Genomic DNA, 15568 nt, shown 5'->3' with positions numbered 1-15568 from the left:
CTTCAGAGCTTTCGTTTTTCATAATCCTAAAACTGAAAGCAGTAAAAGTGAATCGGAAGCGTGGGAAAGTAAATATTCGTACAGGTTCCTATAGCAGTGTATGTATGAGAATGATACAATCTAGTATGTAAGACTGGGAAAGGGAATTAATTTACACTCTGCAATATGAGCTAAGAAGACTGTCATCTTAGTTTGTGCAGGTTTATATTGTTTGTAGTCTTCCAGTGTGAGTTCTAACCTGACATCATAAAATAGTTGAAGTATAGCACAAATATTTGTGTAGTTATTTGAGGTTTTTTATCAAAATTGATGAGAATTGGAATAATTACCATGTTGATATAATGTGGAATAATTACCAGAGGAATAATTACCATACATCCTGCAGATAAGACTCTGATTAGCAGTTCTCATGACCTTTTTTTTTTTTTTTTCCTTTTTGCTTACATTATGCAGCATTTTGTCCATACCACATTGGTCACTTCTCCATTGTTGGCCTGGGCTTTGAGGAATATGTAAGTGCTATTTTATACTTTCAAAATGTAAAAGCTGCCACTGTTCGTATAATCACAGTATTTTTGTAGGATCTTTACACTTTTATTTGTGATACGAATTGTAACCTGGAAAGTCTACAACTTCTTGTAATCTATGTTTAAAAATGTTCTCTCACTCTTTCACACTTGTTCTATTATTTAACTTTTAAGTGAGGTTTCTTCCTTTTACAAAAAATGCATGTATGGTCTTTGTGGTTTTGTTAACAGCATCTTGTTCATGTACATTTTTAGTGTGTAGTGGGTAACTTTTACATTTGGTGGTGGTAGTTAGTGAAGGCTAGGAGGAGGTGTAAGATAATGCTTTGTTTCATATATGGAGTCTAATGGTAGAATATACGGAGTTGAAGTGATCCACAGGGATCACAGAGTCCAACTCCTGGCTCCACACAGGACCACACAAAAATCCAACCATGTGTCTGAGAGCGTTTTTCAAATGCTTCTCAAACTCTGTCGGGCTCGGTGCTGTGACCACTGCCCTGGCAGGCCTGTCCCAGTGCCTGACCACCCTCTGGGTGCAGACCCTTTCCCTAACCCCCAGCCTGACCCTCCCCTGTCCCAGCTCCATGCCATCCCCTCGGGTCCTGTCGCTGTCCCCTGAGATCAGAGCTCAGCACCTGCCCCTCCGCTCCCCTCGTGAGGGAGCTGCAGGCTGCCATGAGGCCTCCCCTCAGCCTGCTCTGCTTGGGGCTGAGCAAACCAAGGGACCTCAGCAGCTCCTCATACATCTTGCCCTCCAGACCCTTCACCATCTTCATTGCCCTCCTTTAAATACTTTCTAGCAGTTTTTTGTCTTTTTCATACCATGGCGCCCCAAATTGCACACAGTGGTCAAGGTGAGGCTGCAGCAGCACAGACCAGTGCAGGACAATCCCTTTTCCTTGACTAGCTGGCAATGCTGTGTTTGATGCAACCCTGGACACGGCTGGCCCTTCTGGCTGCCAGGGCACACTGCTGGCTCATATTCAACTTGCTGTCAACTGGAACTCCCAGATCCCTTTCCACAGGGCTGCTCTTCAGCCACTTGTCCCCCAGTATATCCATGGTTGTCCCTTCCCTGGTGCAGAATTCAGCACTTGCTCTCATTACACTTCATGTTGGTGATTGCCCAGCTCTCTAATTTGTCAGGATCTCTCTTATAAAAACATAAGAGATATGGCCCTAAAATGGAGCCTTGAGGAACCGCACTAGTGAGTGGCTGCCAGCTTCATGTAAGCCCATTTACTAAAAGCCTTTGAGTCTGACCTGTCAGCAAATGGTTCACCCATTGTATTAGGTGTTTGTCTAGATGTATGCTGGACCTTTTGTCCAGAAGGATACTGTGAGAAACAGTATCAGAAGCTTTCCTGAAACCCAAAAAGATCCCATCAAGTGCCTTCCCTTAGTAAACTAGTTGGGTAACGTTGTTACAAAAGGAGATTAAGTTTGTTAAACAGGACTTTCCCCTTCTGAATCTGTATTGGTTGTTACCAATGAATAGTTGTCTTCCTGGTGTTTTTCAGTAACTCCTAGAATAATCTTCTCCATAAGTTTACCAGGCACTGGTAAAATTTACCAGTGAGACTGACAGGCCTCTAATTACTGTGGTCTTCTTTCTGCCCTTCTTGAAAATTGGGACAGCAAAAAGGTTGTTACACGAGTGAAGAAAAGTGTTATGTGGCTTTTCCAGTAAATGGAACGCTTTCTACTCTCGATGGAGCTACCAAAAAAGTAGCAAATTAAAATATGTAAAAACTAAATTAACTTGTCATTCTTCTTGAAGAGTTGAGATTTGGACTCTGTCTTAATTGTGTAAAATAGAGATGTAATCTTCTAAGAGACTGATAAATCTTCCCTTTTTTTTTTCCCCCTCCAGGTTCAAGCATCTCATTTTGAAGGGCTGATTACAACTATAGTTGGATATGTTCTGCTGGCAGTGACTCTAATTGTTTGTCATGTATCCTTTTGCCGTTAGTTACCTGATTCAGGTTTTACATGAGTCATCTTTCTGGAGATATTTTGGGGATGTTCAGAGGTGTTGCAGATGCAACTGATTCACCATTTTGCCCTGCTTTTTCTGTGAAATTAGAAGAAAAGCTTTCAGTTTTCCTGGACCTTTTTCAAGTTGTGAGTGGAACTGCATTCTTCAGAACCGCTCTACGTCTTTCATGAAACAAAATCCTAGGATATTATGGGGGGTTAAAAGCATACTTGAATGCCTCTGGGTAAATTTTGAAGGTCTATCCAAGAAGGCTAGTGAAGAAGCCTTCCCCCCCTCCACTCCCCTTTGGTAAAAGCCACATAACATAATATTTTATATTAAATTAAGAAATGCTGGGCTTGTTATAAAGTGCTTTTCAGTATTTTCTTGACAGAACCATTTAGGGTTTGGCAGCGCTTGTTAAGTTCCAGCGATCACGTCGTTTGTTAGGAGTTTGCTACATTGTTGTCAAGGTAATCCCTTTTTTTGTGTAGCAAAACAAATAAAACACCTTTTTTGCATTTAAAGTTATGTTATAATTTTCTTAATTTCTGTCAATCTGAGTTGTTCTTTACTTTTTTTTTTTTCCACCCCTAAGGTTTCCTTGTTAGTGGTGGTAGAAATTGGTGTGTTTCCTCTCATCTGCGGCTGGTGGTTGGATATATGCTCTTTGGTAGGTATAGAAATATGGGATAATTTATTTTTTTTAAGTGTTTATATTTAAAGGAAGAAAGTTCTAATGAGAATTGTTGATACGAGTTGGATGACACATTTACTGTTTTTGTAAACATAATGTTTCTAGGGTGAGAAGGTTGGGTTTCTTGTAGGCACGTAATTTTGTTTGCCTTTATGTGACTCATAATACTAACATAAGTTAACCTAGTAGAACTAAGCTAATAAGATTGTAACCATTTTTACTGCATTTACAAGACCACTGTGATAATAAATTTACAGGCAAATTGGTGCACTGAATATTTATGGTAGCTGTCTTGCACGAGATGCTAATGACTTCATGGTATAATAGTTACATGATCTCTTTTAAAAAGATTCTTGCTGTGTTTCCTTTGAATTAAAAAGGACAGCTTAGTAAAATTTGAAAAGATTTTCCAGAAAAGATTAATTCTAAACAGAGAAAATTAATTTCTTCTACCCTTCATAGAACTGTAATTTTACTTGTTTTATTCCATCACAGTGCTACGCTGTTGGAACTGATTTATAACGTATGCAGTGTATATAAATGCTTGAGTTGGCTTTTTTCTTCTCTCTGTATGTCATGGATCAGAAATTGATCTTCACTTGCTGTTCTTAATGTATTTACTTAATGTTCATAAGTATTCTTTTTATTTAAATGCTATAATTATTTATGGATGCATGACTCAGACATCTAATTTAAATGTCAAATAGTGTGTATGCACTAGGATAAACAAAATAAGTAATTGTAGAAGTTCGCCAAATTTTATCTATATTTGTTTATTACTTACCTTTTAGGAAATGTTTGATGCCACCCTGAAAGACAGAGAATTGAGCTTTCAGTCTGCACCCGGTACCACGATGTTCCTGCACTGGTTAGTTGGAATGGTTTACGTCTTCTATTTTGCATCCTTCATTCTTTTACTGAGAGAGGTAAGTCTATAAGGACAAAATTGTTAGGCAACATTAGTTAGAGAAGCTAGCATGTTGAGCTGTTAGATCTTTTGCAACTGGGTATTGCTGCTATTGTGTTCTCTGTGGATTTCAGTTTTGTTTGAAAATGGCAGCAGTGGTTCCTACTGCACTGGAAAATTATGACAGAGTATTCAACGTTTTCAGATTACAGAGTCTTCAAAAATTTCAATTGTTAAATATTAACACTTGAAGGCGAAGCTTGTTAATAATTTAGAGAATTATTGCTTCTCTAGTCCTCTATGAAAATGCTTTCCTTATTCTTTTTCTATATCATTTTGTTGAACCATGTTATATTTATACACCTGTTATTTTTTTATTGTGTAGCAGAGTTACATAGAATGTAACATGAATGATATGAAATACAAAGATAATTTTCCCTTGATGATTGTTTTCTATTTCCCACTTTAGGTATTGAGACCTGGTGTCTTATGGTTTCTCAGGAATTTGAATGATCCGGACTTTAATCCTGTGCAGGAAATGATTCACTTGCCCATTTATAGACATCTCAGGAGGTTTATATTATCAGTGGTAAGGACTTTTCTTACAAACTTCTGTACTTGGAAAGAAAACTTCATCTGCTACTTTTAACTCCCATATACAATACTACATATTTAAGGAAAAACATTTTCACCATGAAGGTGATCAAACTCAAACTGGTTGCCAACAGAATTTGCAGCTTTTGAAATAACGAAAACTCAACTGGATAAGGATCTGAGAATCTTGATGCAATTGGGTTTGCTCTGAGTAGAGGGTCAGACTAGTTTGCTTTAGAGGTTCCTTCCAAAACAAATTATTCTTGAATATCTTCCCTTTACACAAAATTGCAGCAAATGTTTGTGTATTCAGCCAACAAGTGTTTATTATTATGGGTATTGTAAATCACTTAACTGCTTCATGATGCTCCCAGTAATTGCAGTAAACATTTTTGGTCTGATTCAGCTAAAGCAGTGCAGAAAAGGTAGAGTAACTTTCTGGTTAAGTTTTGTGTTGAATTGCACTGATGTAGCCAGTGGTGTCTGTTTCCAGATACCATTCCATGATACTGGAATCAATGAACTTTTTTGTGATTTCCTTTAAATTCGTTTGTGTAAAGTCTGCTTAGCAGGGCAATAGAGGGAAGTGTCTCAGGCTATCTTTAAAATAAGGTCCTGCGAACTGTGAAAACCGGTGTACTGGAAAGTTATTTAACACACAGCATTACATGCACCTGAAGTGCTGTGAGCAGTGAAAGCTCATAGAGAGATCTTAGCACTCTCTATTAGAGAGCCTGTCAGAACATTAGAGGAGTTGACCTGTTTGCCTTTAAAAGTATTTCCTTTGTAGATAACCACAATATTCTAGTTCCATTAAACATTGTGTAACAGCAAGTGGCACAAATATTGGCAGGCATCTGCTTGTTCCCAGAGGTCTTAAACATACGTTCTGTGACTGCATTGGAACTGGCTGTTACTTGAACTTCAGCTTACGGTTTGCTTAGCTAATTAATTCAAGAACTTTTGCTGGCCTCATGCTGGAATACGAGGCTCAGGATGGTGATGGTTTACAGGTTGCCATTTCAAAAAATATCAGACCTTCCAAGTTGTTTCTTTTTCAATGTTTTTAAGGAGGTTTTTGTGTAGAACATGAACTATTAAGTCCAAAAACAGGATTTGATTTCTTCCTTGCATATTAGGTATGCAATACTTGCTGAATTTTTATTCTCTAGTGGCATTTTTGTATACTGTGTAAGAATGTATTTAAAAATAATTAATTTTTAATTTGGTTCCTTAAGGAAGTGGAATTTATAAAAGTGTGTGGTTTCCATACTTCCCTCTTCCCCCCCCATGCTTTGATCTTTCATCTAGTTGACGAAATGAAACCTCAAAAAGAGTTTTGATTTTTTACAAGTTGCTTGAAAACCCAGCTGCTAGGAAAAGAGAGAAATCCAAAATTCATACTCCTGGTGTTGAAGGGGAAAGAAACTAGAACTGTTCAACATTATTCTGTCAGTGCTTATTGAGCCAAAATCCTGTTCGGTGCTCGAAGGTGTTCACCACAAAATGCAGTGTATTTGGTCTGCCTGGGGTGGAGTTGATGTTTCTTCAGAGCAGTCCACGTCCTCCTGCAGTTTGGATTTGTGGCTGAAAGTGTTATAATACACCAGTGTTCGTGGCTATACTTGAACACTGCTTGCACAGAATCGGGGTTTTCCCTTTCCTTTCTGCCCTGTTCCCTCAACCTTCCAGCAAGTAAGCTGAGTGTGGGTAGGGTTTTAGGAGCAGGAGATAAACCTGGAACAGCTGACCCACACTGACAAAGGGATGAGATTCCATGCTGTATGGCTTATGCTCCGTAATAAAAGCGCAGGGAAAGGAGGAAGAAAGGCAGAGTTCATGGTTACGGCATTTGTCTTCCTGAGCATGTGCCCTGCTTTCCAGGAGGTGGCTAAACATATGCCTGCTGATGGGCAGCGGTGAATGGATTCTTCTTTTTATTTCACTTGCACATGCAGCTTCTGCTCTCTCTATTATTGTGGTTATCTCAATCCACGAGCCTTCTTTCCTTCCTTCTGTTTTCTCCCCATCCAGCAGGAGAGGGGAATGAACTAGCAGCTGGGTGGATGATGGGCAGTTAGCCCAGGGTGGGCAGCAGAGGGTTGGTTGAATCTGCTACTCAAACTAACTGGTTACCTTCCTTGTTGCAGATTGTCTTTGGATCAATTGTACTGCTCATGCTCTGGCTTCCTATACGCATTATTAAGTATCTTCTGCCTAACTTTCTTCCATATAATGTTATGCTCTACAGGTACGTATTTCGTTTCAGAAAGATGTTTTCTCAATGTCCATGTAACTAGAAGAAAAATGTATTTGAGCTCTTTGAGCATTAATGTGACATGTTTTCACAGCTAAACCAAACTGTTCTAGAAAAGTAAAATGTCAAACCGTGTGGATACACAGTATAACTTGTCAAAAAGCTGTTAAGAAAAACAGCAGGCATTTGGGGTTATCTCCATAATGATAACTGTTTACTTTCTGTATTCCTCCAAAACAGCTTTCTCTTAAACTTTTTCACAGGGAGGTTAGTGTGTTTGTTTTTCATGTTCATACCTGATTATGAATAAAAGAATGGCTGTAACTGCATTTATTTTTAATGACAAGGTTATCGTTATATTATTGTTAGTATAATTCAGTGTAACAGATTACTAACAGAATGTTGCCTGTGTTTGATTTCCTGCTCTTCCTGTTGTTTCTAGTGATGCTCCAGTAAGTGAACTTTCCCTAGAGCTCCTTTTACTTCAGGTGGTGCTCCCAGCTTTGCTAGAGCAAGGGCACACAAGACAATGGTTGAAAGGCCTCGTACGAGCATGGACTGTTACTGCTGGATATTTGCTGTAAGTGCAGAAAGCCAAAATCAGCTCCAAGCCTTGTGTCCATCTTAGCCCTTTTTCAAATGAAGGCAGCATGCTTTCAAGAGAAATATCCCAACAAGTAGCTTTAACAGTTGTTTTATAGATAGATATCTGATTTAAAAACAAACAAACAACAACAAAAAAAAGTATAGTAAGTTCCTGTGTAGGTACTTCCTTCTGTGTTGTACCTCAGGACTAGTCCAGTAATTTTTTGGTACGTTATTAGAGCACTTGCTTAGTAAAATTATAAAAGTCTGACTAACAGGTTGTTAACTCTGTTAAATATGTTAAATATTAAGCTGAAGACGCTGATACCTTAAAATTAGGTGTTTTAAAGGTAGATATCACTCTCTCAAAAGACAACTATAAGTGTGTCTTTGTAACGCGAAGTAAAGGAGTAAATGCACAAAATGAGGTTCTTTAATTTTGACTGCAAGCCAGACTTAATGTACCTGAAATGATTTTTGAATTCATGTTGTAGTCAAGAAAGAAAAAGTTGATTTTGTTGCTATATTTTTTTTAATTTAACTTCAGAGTAGATTGGCATTCTCTTACCAAGTCTAAGCTGTCTGAGACTCTAAGAAAATGAATGAGAGAGACTTTTTACTCCATTGTAGTCCAGTGTATTTTTTCAACTTCTCATAAGGACCTGAAACTGTCACCACCACATTCTTAGTTTGTATTTTGGAGAGTTACTCTTGGAATGCATTTATCAGTGTTTTTATAGTATTTAAACGTGACAGAAGAAGAGAAATGCAGATATGATAGAAATGGGTTTGCTTTCTTCACTATCACAGTTGCTAAGAACAACTGCAAAATATTTCTGTAGCAATTACAGTTGAGCAAAGATTAAAATTCTTTACTTGGGTTTTATTGAAAAGCAAGCAGTGTTGTGAAAATGCTTTCATTGTCTGGTATTAGAATATCTGCATGCATCTCACTGCTATAAAAATTCTGCTGCAGCTGAGGAAAGTTAACTTCTAAACATTCAAGATCTATTTGCTAACGAGGTATGCAGGGAATATGAATAGAATGTGTTTTAAATAGATAAACTGGTTCTGGGGCTGATGTTCTTAAAAAGTTGTGAACGGGTTTTGAATGGTTTGGAATCTTCTTGAAAGATAGTGTAAACGTGTCTATGGTAAAGCAGTATTGTCCCTGTGCTGTTGAGGTTTGAAGGCAATTGTTTCCAGTAGAGCTTAGTAGCAGCAAAATAAAATCTTAGTTGAACTGTCTGCTTACGTGAATGGGAATATTGATGCAATTTCCCTTTTATATGCACAACTTTAATGCCAGGTTATGTTTTAAAGTAAACATGAGTGATCTTTGACTGTATTTCCACTGTTCTAATCTGCATCTGCACTGGCATTTTCCTTCCACAGTCTGTGTTTAAGAAGACATGGAGTAGTTCATCAGAAAATGGTTTATTTTACTTTTTCAAGATTCTGCCGGTATTCCTCTATAAGTTTTGTACTCATTCAGAGTATATATTATGGCATTTATGCATCTGTAAGATTTTCATTCATATCAAACAGGACAAAACTAAGATTTTGGTTGTTGCAGAGACCTCCATTCTTACCTACTTGGTGACCAAGAAGAGAATGAAAACAATGCGAACCAGCAGCCAAACAACCAGCATGCTCGCAATAACAATGCCATTCCGGTTGTGGGAGAGGGTCTTCATGCAGCCCATCAAGCCATACTTCAGCAAGGAGGACCCGTGGGTTTCCAGCCTTATCGCAGGCCTTTAAAATTCCCACTCAGGGTAGGTATATCTAACAGATTAGTAGAAGGGCATTTGAAAAATAGCTGTGGATTTTAATTTTTTTAAAGATTTGGCCCACACCTTCTCAGAAGTCAAGTGGCAGATCATGTTTTGTGTTCTGTACAGTTTGCAACTTCTTGAGTTTTAGATTTTTCATTATATTCTCACGTGCAGCTTTTTTCAGCTTTATAATGTGACCTTCAATTACTATTTTATTTATAGATGCTACACTTACTATTGTGTATTTTATTGAACTTCATGTCTTATTTTCCTCATGATTAGTAATGGTGTAATAAACTCCAGCAAACAGGTGCCTCAGGAAAATCTGTAACAAGGCATAGCTTTCGAGAGGGGGTACTCCAGTCTCATAGCTGAAGCGTGTTCTAAACTCCTTTCCTTTGTTGTAAAGTTAAATGGAAAACTTCTGTTGTGTCTGTATTACACAGAAAGGTGTTAAATTACTTTAAAGTTCTAAATGTCTGCTATTAGAAAGGAGATGCTTCTTGGCAAATACTTAACAGTCAAAAATAATATGCAAGTCAAACTAGATAAATTGTTTTGGTTGTACCAGATCTCTGACTGAGTTAATCAAATGTAAATTTTAGGAGAGCTCATTTACCGTGGCTTCAGATACAGCTCAAGGGTGGGAATAGTGGCTGAAGTTAGAGCAGTGTACTGTTGGCCTCTGAAGTTTCCTTAAAATGCTTAAGCTAAAAGAAATCTCACAACAGTGTACAAAGGAAAGGGGTTTTTTGTTTGTTTGTTTTTCTGTAAGACTCAACTAAGTAGAACTGAAAGCAAATCTGGAAGGATTTCAGGACTTAACAACAGTTAAGTCTGTGCCTGTTCTAAGTCGGGGCTTTTTTTTTTTAATTCCCTCCACAGCTATTTTTACTCTTTGAAATATCTCTCTGCAGGAGAGCATGAGCTACAACAGTTCCCACTGTTGCAGAAAGAACAGTGGGAGGCAGTAACTCAGGGATGAAAGGACTAGGGAAACAGAATGAATTTGCCCCCCACATAGGAGATGCTGCTATACCTGTTTAGTCCTACCAGGAAGTCAAGGCATGCTTTTGACTCAGACCAATTTAACCTAGCATAAATACGTTGTTCTTACTGAAAGGAGTGGTCCCAGTCTTACTTCTACGGCAAGTGCTCCTTTCTTCCCTTCTTGATATGCTGATCAGTAAAGTGGTCCAGATGAAAATGGATGCATACACACAAGGTGTTGGTTAGACACATTTGAAGATTCAGATAAGATTATGGTGTTATTTTTAAAGAAACTATGTTGCTTGTAACATTTTGAGTTTGAGTCAAGTTCATACAAAGTTGCCGGGATGATGGACAGGTTAATTGAATTTAGTTTGGCTGCTAAGGAGGCAATTAGAGGGCAGTCATATCTTTTGTGACCTGCTAATACACAGCAGCTGTAGTGTGGATATGCTACTTTCAAGGGGAACAGGTGTGTTAAACCAGAGGCTTGGAAAGTCCACCTTTCTCTAAGTGCCTTTGTATTTTTTTGTTGTTGCTTGTTTGTTTTGCTTTGTTTTTGTGGATGCTTCTGGATAAGGATATGGGCTGAAATCATCGCCCTTTTAAATCATTGCATAGTATAAGTTTTCAGTAATTTGGGATGCTGACGTTGAACTGATGATGATAACTAAGCAGTTACTTGTTCAGCTGCCAAAGATTTTCTGTTCATCTGGTGTACTTTTCTGTGTCTAACATTTTAAGTTGTTCTTCGCAGACTCCTTTCTTATAAATAGTTTTTCTCTTTCTTCTTTCAGATATTTCTTTTGATCGTTTTCATGTGCATAACGTTACTGATTGCTAGTCTTATCTGCCTTACCTTACCAGGTAAGTTCGTTATTGTAAAACTGTGATGAAAAATGCAGACTAATGCTCAATAATAACAGGTGTTTCCAAATCACACCATAAAGTTAAAGAAGAAAATATGGAGAAACGATATCTCGTTTTGAAAGGTACACCATAAAATTGTAGAAGCCTAGAATTTGAATGATAGAGTTAGTACCTTTACATAAATGACAACTCAGTAGAGAAGAGATCAATATTTACTTTACTTAGTTACGTTTTTTGTTTTGTATTTTTTAAGGGAGAGCTCCAAGTGTTGAGACTCTTTATAGTAAAATTGTGAGAAAATTGATACCCCTTGCGTTTGCTTTGCCATTTAGAAAAGGAAAATAAACAGGCTGTTACCTGGATTCCTACAGTATCTTAATTAAATATTTCTGAAAGTGTTGCCATGACAGGTCACTAGGAGACTTTTAAATAATATATGTGCTGCTTCCAAATGTGTATGAAGAAGCAGTTTTAACCAAGTCAAAAGTATTTCAGAGTTGTTATAAATAATTCGGAACAACTTAAGACATGTAAATTTGTTGGAATTCTCTTAAATCTGGCTACCGTAGTACCATGTCACTTTTACCTCCTTTTATTAGTGATCCTAAAGTCAATACTATATTGAGGTGTGAGTTCTAAATTTTGTAGTGGTTTGAATAACATTACATAAAAGTAATTCCGTGGTAGTATTAGTGAATAGAAACCCTATTTAAAAAATGAAACAGCAAATGTGCCTTGCCATTTCATTAGAGTGCTTCAGAAAACCTGATAGTAAACCTTAAAAATAAACAAATAACGTGAGGCAGTGAAATAGCCTAAACATCACCCATAAGATTTCAGTTCAAGCTTATGCAGTGATCCATTATTGCCTTTGAAGTTCTGAAGATTGCTATTTAGGCTCTGAATAGCACAACATTCAGTGCTTTGTTTTGTGCTAGGTCAGGTGACATCATTGGGGTAATGAAATTTTAGAAGAAAATATCGTATGTATGTATTCGGCATCATCTACATGGTTATTTCTGTAGGGCTTTGCATGTTCATGCTTTATGGGTATAGTACCAAAACACCATTTAATGCTAAAAACTATTTGTGGATTGATAATTAGCAATGAATTTGGTAAGTATTGTTATAGGCATCCTTCCTTAATATATCAAAAGTACTTAAGTGTTTGTGTTTTCAGTATTTGCTGGGCGATGGTTAATGTCATTTTGGACGGGCACCGCCAAAATCCACGAACTGTACACAGCTGCTTGTGGTCTTTATGTCTGCTGGCTTACCATCCGAGCAGTGACTGTGCTGGTAGCCTGGATGCCACAGGGCCGTAGAGTCATTTTTCAGAAGGTCAAAGAGTGGTCTCTCATGGTGAGTCTTATGAAATATTTCTACTGAAGTATCAAGGGGAAAAAAAAATAAAGTAGATTACATAATTGTTCAAATTTTCCTTGCCAATTTTGCCCTGTAATGTACTATGTTTTCCTTTTTGAAGCTTGTGCAGGTTACATTCCCATTGCATGGGCTAACTTTTGGAAATGTTAAGCAGTGTACATGATTTGCATATATGTTTGTTCACGTCTTTTTTTGTTCCTGTAAAGGTGAGTATGTTGCATATTATCCCATATGTGATGCGTCCTCAAATATATCGACATTTTCACATGCACCTGAAAGATCAACCGTTACTTCATTAGTAACTCAATGTTGTCAAACAAACAAAACAAAACAGTAAAATAACAGATAATGAATATGTCTCTGAAAAGTAACTTGGTGCATGTTTTCAGAAAGATCTTTATAATCTGTCTGATCTTCCAGAGTATTGTTCAGATTAAGAATTTTATAGAAAAAATCCTTTTATTTTCAGGAGTTCTTGTGTAATACAGTTCTTGTGTAATATTCTACCTGTTCCTTAATCTGAACGTCTTAATTAGGTCATACTAGTTTTGTATCTGATTTTTGGGTGACATACGTAAATTAAGAGAGAATTCTAGAATGAAGAAATATTCAGGCATGTTATTGTTAGTAATTCTTTTGCTTAAGTTAGATATATTCCATTATGGATGAACTTGTAAGATTTGGTTTTAACTGGAGAAAAATCTGTAGTTTTGGAAAGATTCTTCTAAATGCTTGGAAAATATGTACGTTCCTCTACATTCTTGTAAATGTTTTAGAAAAGTTCAACATAATAATGCCATTGGATGGTATTCCTTACTGATAAAATGCAAGTCTGTGGTTTAAAACAATATGGATAGTAATAGGTACAGTCATGTCTTTTTCTGGAGAGGGCTTAGAATAGGACCTGGTCCTGAAAATTTTTGTTGCAGATATTTTATGTTTATAATTGCTTTTATGGGTGTCTATGTATATGTGAATTAGAAGTCTGTAGTGTTTTTTTTTTTTCTCCAGTTTTATCTGGTTTTGTAGTTCAGGTTACGTTTTGAAGATTTAAAAATAACAAATCATGACAAACATACTAATTGCATGTCTTGGATGTTTTAGATAATGAAGACGTTAATAGTGGCTATACTGCTAGCAGGTGTGGTTCCACTTTTGCTTGGTCTTCTGTTTGAACTGGTCATTGTCGCACCTTTGAGAGTTCCTTTGGATCAAACGCCTCTCTTCTATCCCTGGCAGGTCAGTTGCTCTCATTCTTCTGCTGCTATTGATCCATTTCTTTACTTCAGATTAATGTTAGTCTGTTGCTGTAAGTGTAAGGCTTTAATTTTCTAATTACTAGCAGAAGCTGATCTTCCCAGTTCCAGGGAGTTGAGTATTTTATAGATGTTAAGTGAGGGTGAGTGTCCTGTCTTTCTTAGGAAATGGCAAAAGATGATGCCTCTTTCAAACAAATTCCTCTGTAAATAGAAAGTAATTTTTTCATTTCCAAGTAATATTAAGAAGTTACTCTAAAACTTTTCAGTCATCAAGGTATTTAAAAAGTTATTAATGCTAACTAACCCATTTTTATGAAATTAGGACTGGGCTCTTGGAGTTCTGCATGCCAAAATAATTGCAGCCATAACTCTGATGGGTCCTCAGTGGTGGCTGAAAACTGTTATTGAACAGGTAAGAAAAAAATGTCAATGTGAATTACCTGTAGAGTATGTTTTGACAGATGTTTTTTTGAATGTGTGAGTCAGAAAATTAAAATCACTGTTGTAGCAACTGAGTAATTTGAATAACTGAGTAAAACTCAACTAGTCTTGTAGAACTCCTTTAAGTTGCAAATCCAAGTCCATTATGGTACACGTAAGAATAAAAATAAACCTCAGAAACTGAAAATCAAGAAATGCTGTGTGTATGTATATGCAGTTTATCAGGTTTTTGTTAAAGTGAGATACAGTTCTTCAGATGAATTCACATGTGTTCATATTGGGGATATACATAATGTTCACTGCTCAAAAACAAAATCTCTGCGGTCACTGGAGCTGTAGAGATTCCCTCATGCATACACAAAGATCTGAAAGATAGTATTGCCTTTCCCCTTTGATTAAGTTGGTATGAGTGGTTACGAGTTGCACAGCTTGTTGCGCTTTTTGGCACAAGTAATTTTTCCTTGAGTGCAACCTTTAAGTTCTACACTTGCCTCAATAATGTATCTCACTTGTTTCTTGGAAAATAACTTTTCAGCCCTGCATCAAATGTAATGGCCATGGTGCAAGTCTTGACCTCTGTACAAAAGGTTCCTGTCTTCATTAGATGTAGCCCAGAGTCCCAGTTGTTGAACCACTTGCTGATCATTTTAGGTGTCACACTGTAGAAATGTAGCCTTAATTTTCTGAGTACCTCTTGCTTCATGGCACAGCTCCTTTCATTTCAAATGCTTTTTTTGGGCCTGTTTGTTATACATGTGCTCTTCTGAGTCATCCTTAGAAATAATTACACCCAAGCTGTGGGACAGAGGCCCTTGTCTAGCTCTGTGTGGTAGCTGTTTGAAAATGATCGTGTCCCATGATTAGTCACGTTCAGACATCAGCTTCTAGTCATAATTACAGAAACCCAGGAGTTGGGGAGGTGCTGTCTTCACAAGCAGAGGCTCTGGTCTGCCCAACTGAGTACATACATCCAAGAATATTTTAGAACCTCTTATTTTTGGCCTCCATTGCCAAATATAATAGGTTTGCTTTACTAGCAGCCACAGGATCTTTCAGCACAGTTAACAGCACAAAGCAATCCCAGGTCACAGACAAAACCGCCATTCCACAGCTCTGTTTAATAATCTTTTGGGTAGTCTTTTACACTGCTGCAACCAAATCCCAACATTATTTCAGATTGTTATTCTCCAGGGAGCTATTCAAATGATTTCCTGAGACACTCATGGTGTAGATTGGCATTTTTTTTTCTTCAACTCTGACTGTCATGGTTTTCTTCACGTTGGGAATATCGTTTGC

The 15568-nt window shown here is 37.3% G+C and overlaps 1 protein-coding gene across 2 annotated transcripts in view; it reads left to right on the top strand.

The window, feature by feature from the left end:
• MARCHF6 (membrane associated ring-CH-type finger 6) overlaps positions 1-15568 on the top strand; it is a 45911-nt gene that overhangs the window by 25178 nt on the left and 5165 nt on the right. For both annotated transcript variants that reach the window (XM_084508647.1, XM_084508646.1), the window contains exons 11-23: positions 454-512; positions 2404-2484; positions 2913-2981; positions 3107-3181; positions 3997-4131; positions 4582-4701; positions 6857-6957; positions 7406-7543; positions 9125-9326; positions 11114-11183; positions 12367-12548; positions 13677-13811; positions 14154-14243. In XM_084508647.1, coding sequence (XP_084364773.1) covers positions 454-512; positions 2404-2484; positions 2913-2981; positions 3107-3181; positions 3997-4131; positions 4582-4701; positions 6857-6957; positions 7406-7543; positions 9125-9326; positions 11114-11183; positions 12367-12548; positions 13677-13811; positions 14154-14243 — 1457 coding nt within the window. The remainder of the gene's footprint in view (positions 1-453; positions 513-2403; positions 2485-2912; positions 2982-3106; positions 3182-3996; positions 4132-4581; positions 4702-6856; positions 6958-7405; positions 7544-9124; positions 9327-11113; positions 11184-12366; positions 12549-13676; positions 13812-14153; positions 14244-15568) is intronic.

The sequence above is a fragment of the Aythya ferina genome (assembly GCF_964211825.1).
Source record: "Aythya ferina genome assembly, chromosome: 2".
NCBI lineage: Eukaryota > Metazoa > Chordata > Aves > Anseriformes > Anatidae > Aythya > Aythya ferina.
The sequence above is the reverse complement of the archived record's forward strand: the minus strand, read 5'-3'. Positions and strand labels throughout refer to the sequence as shown.